General features: G+C 31.9%; 1 protein-coding gene across 1 annotated transcript; it reads right to left on the reverse strand.

The window, feature by feature from the left end:
• Window positions 1-6: 6 nt before the first annotated feature.
• Window positions 7-2,640, reverse strand: LOC105003021 (uncharacterized protein CXorf21 homolog). Its single transcript, XM_010859939.1, has 2 exons — window positions 2,187-2,640; window positions 7-1,230 (listed from the first exon to the last, which is right to left on the reverse strand). The coding sequence occupies exon 2, from the start codon at window positions 1,187-1,189 to the stop codon at window positions 287-289; it is 903 nt and encodes a 300-aa protein (XP_010858241.1). The 5' UTR covers window positions 1,190-1,230; window positions 2,187-2,640; the 3' UTR covers window positions 7-286.
• Between the last annotated feature and the right edge of the window lie 347 nt (window positions 2,641-2,987).

Below are 2,987 nucleotides of genomic sequence, written 5' to 3' on the forward strand. Positions count from 1 at the left end.
GAGTGAAGTAATCAACTTCGGATGCTGGTGGCAATTAGATAGATCACACATATGGAATACACAAACTTGAATGTAACAACCATTAAAGATGTCAAAACAAAAGCATAGTCATAAAAGTTAGTTATTTATATTGTCTCCTACAAGAATTCAGATGTACCAGCGATCAAATAAGTTCTCAAAAATTATAGTAATCACACCACAAAGGGGCTGATGTGACACGATAAACTAGAGAAGACTACTGTTACTCCAGTCTCATAAATCAGTCCAACCAAACTGCAGTTGATTCTTATTGTAGATGTGGTACAAGTTCTCTACTTCTCTGGTTTGATATTTGTAAATTAGGAGTGCTGAATTCAGAACTATTTCCATGGGAAATGTTACAGAGATTACATCTTGTTAAAGAATATAAAAGAACTTCCCGAATTTTTAATGCCTCTGTGTTCTGCTCTTGAGAGATTTGGAGGCTAATCTGATTTATATTATTCATTAACAAGTTGGAAGCCATGAGGTTGGTTATGGAGCAGCACTGAGTGAGATTTTCTTCCAAAAACAGTTTGTAGAGTTCATCCACTTTTTTTTCCATATAACTATTAAGCATAGAATTAGAAAGGGGCTGTTTATGAAACAACATACTTCTTTCTCGAATTTCATCCCCATTCAAAAGCTTTGAGGTAGGCAGTTTGTCTAGAGGTTCAATGATGGGAGAATGACCCAATGGTATATCTACTGAAAACAAAAGAGGACCACTAAAAACATCATCCCGTATGTGTTCCACAAAGCAGCCAGAATCATACATGTTACCTACATGGTCTCCTCCAATCTGTAGGTCAGGATAATTCTGGCAAATACTTGTACATGAATAAGATCTGTATAAATCTAATTGTTTTTCATCATGTTGCTCTCTCTTTGGAATGGGCAGTGCAGCAGACACATTCCCTGGAAAGGATGCACTCTTGCATTTTGCTACAGTTATCTCATCCACAGATTTTATTTTACTTGTATCATTACTTTTCTCTGTTAAACTTTCTTTCATGACCTTATTTTCATTTTCCATTTTATCAGGGGAATGTGAATTATCTTCTATATCTAAAAGTTGCTTTTTCCAAGTTTCCTTTTCATCATTTGAGGTTTTCTTACATGTAACTTGTTCTTTGTATAGGAGTTCAATTAGGAAGGATTCTCCAAGCATTTTATTAGACAAGGTTTCTAATCAGAAGAATGCAATATATCCTGAAAATTAAAAAAAAAAAAAACTCATTAAGGCAACATATTTTAAAATATTTAATGAAGATTTAACTGCTACATGAAAACACAAATAATTAAGGGAGACACTATTGCTCAAAGGATAGAGAATAGGACCAGGGGTAAGGAGACTTGGCTTCCAATTCTGTCATTACCTATTTACTATCAGGTAATTTATTTACCATTCCTGGATATTGATTTTCCTGGTAAATGGTGATAATAATGTTCCCTAGAGTTTTTCACTGGGTTATTATCAGGATGTTATATGGTATACATGCAAATGTTTTAAAAGTACAAATTTCTAAAAATGTATATTTATTTTAATACATACTCAACTGTCAAGAATTATTTACTTTAAATTTATTAGTTAAAGTGCCTAACCCTTTATTTTCAAACAGTCTGCTTAAAACCAAGACGGTTTTAAGGAATTTGTCTTAACAGTGCTTTAATTAATATTACTTGAGTGATGTTGAAAACAATTACTATACCTCAGAATGTATTTGAGAGATAGATATTTATATACAGTTTGAATTTCTGCAAACTGTCTGATTTAAGCTATAAATATATCCATTTACTTTTTCAGTAATCTAAATACAAATAGGTTCGTCAAATTCACTACCATTCTTTTTTGTTTTTATTTTCTTTCCCTTTTTCCCTTCCTCCCTTTTGTTCTTTTCTTTTGGACCTAAATCTTATTTTCCAGAGCACTTATGCCAGTCTTTTGTATGATTATTTAGTGCAATTTTAAGACTCTGAGTTTTCCCTAAAAATGCTACAAGAGTTCAAAAGGGAAAAGCAGATTTGATTCAAGAAACAATTTTCCTTTAATAGCTCTGTAGTGTCTACTATAAATGTCTCCAGGAAACCTACTTATTCATATTTAAAACCTTTTATTGTAGAAAATAAAACAACACAAACTAAAATACATGAAAATTTAGACTTACCTTTTCTGAGTGTCAGGATACCTAAAGAAAGACTCAGTCTTCTGAGATTGCAACAGCCCAAACACAGGAATAGTCCCTTTTGTCTTGTTCTTTCTCAGCTCTTGCTATAGCTCAGAATTATAACTGTAACCACACAAAATGAAATGGTTCCCCTTTCCATTCATACCCTAGGACTGAACCAACTAATAGGAAAATAGTGTGGGTTTATCACATATATGGTATGGTAATGATCACATACTAAAAGAGGATCTTGAAAGTACTGAATACAAGATGCAAATGACAGTGGGAAATGTTAACAGCAATAGCTCTCTTCTTTAAAGTGAAGATATAGACAAGAATATTTTAATGTTTTAAGTAGCAAAAAAGTAGTATGGTAACCAGCATATTTTGCAATAATGTATAATTAAAACAATAAAAGACAATGATTTACTTATTATACCTCTATTATATGAAATACCAAACTGAGGACTTTTAATGATGGAATGATAAAAAAATAAGTAATTACTATATAACAGTCATTCTAAATGCCTTTCTAAATCATGTGTGAATAAATGTCATTCTAAATCACACAAGGCTTAATTTAAAACAGAAACTATTGTCCCTTTTTTAGAGAGGAAACAAAGACAAAGCTAGTAAATACTGGAACTAAGATTTGCACCATGCAATTGGATTCAGAATCCATAATCTTAAATCACTAAACTGTATTGCCTTTATGTCTATTGATGGGATTCAAGTTGCAGAACCATATATACAGTGCACACACATAGTATATGCCAAACACTTTAAAAAATTAGTCACAAT

This window comes from Bison bison, unplaced genomic scaffold (assembly GCF_000754665.1).
Source record: "Bison bison bison isolate TAMUID 2011002044 unplaced genomic scaffold, Bison_UMD1.0 scf7180017856926, whole genome shotgun sequence".
NCBI lineage: Eukaryota > Metazoa > Chordata > Mammalia > Artiodactyla > Bovidae > Bison > Bison bison.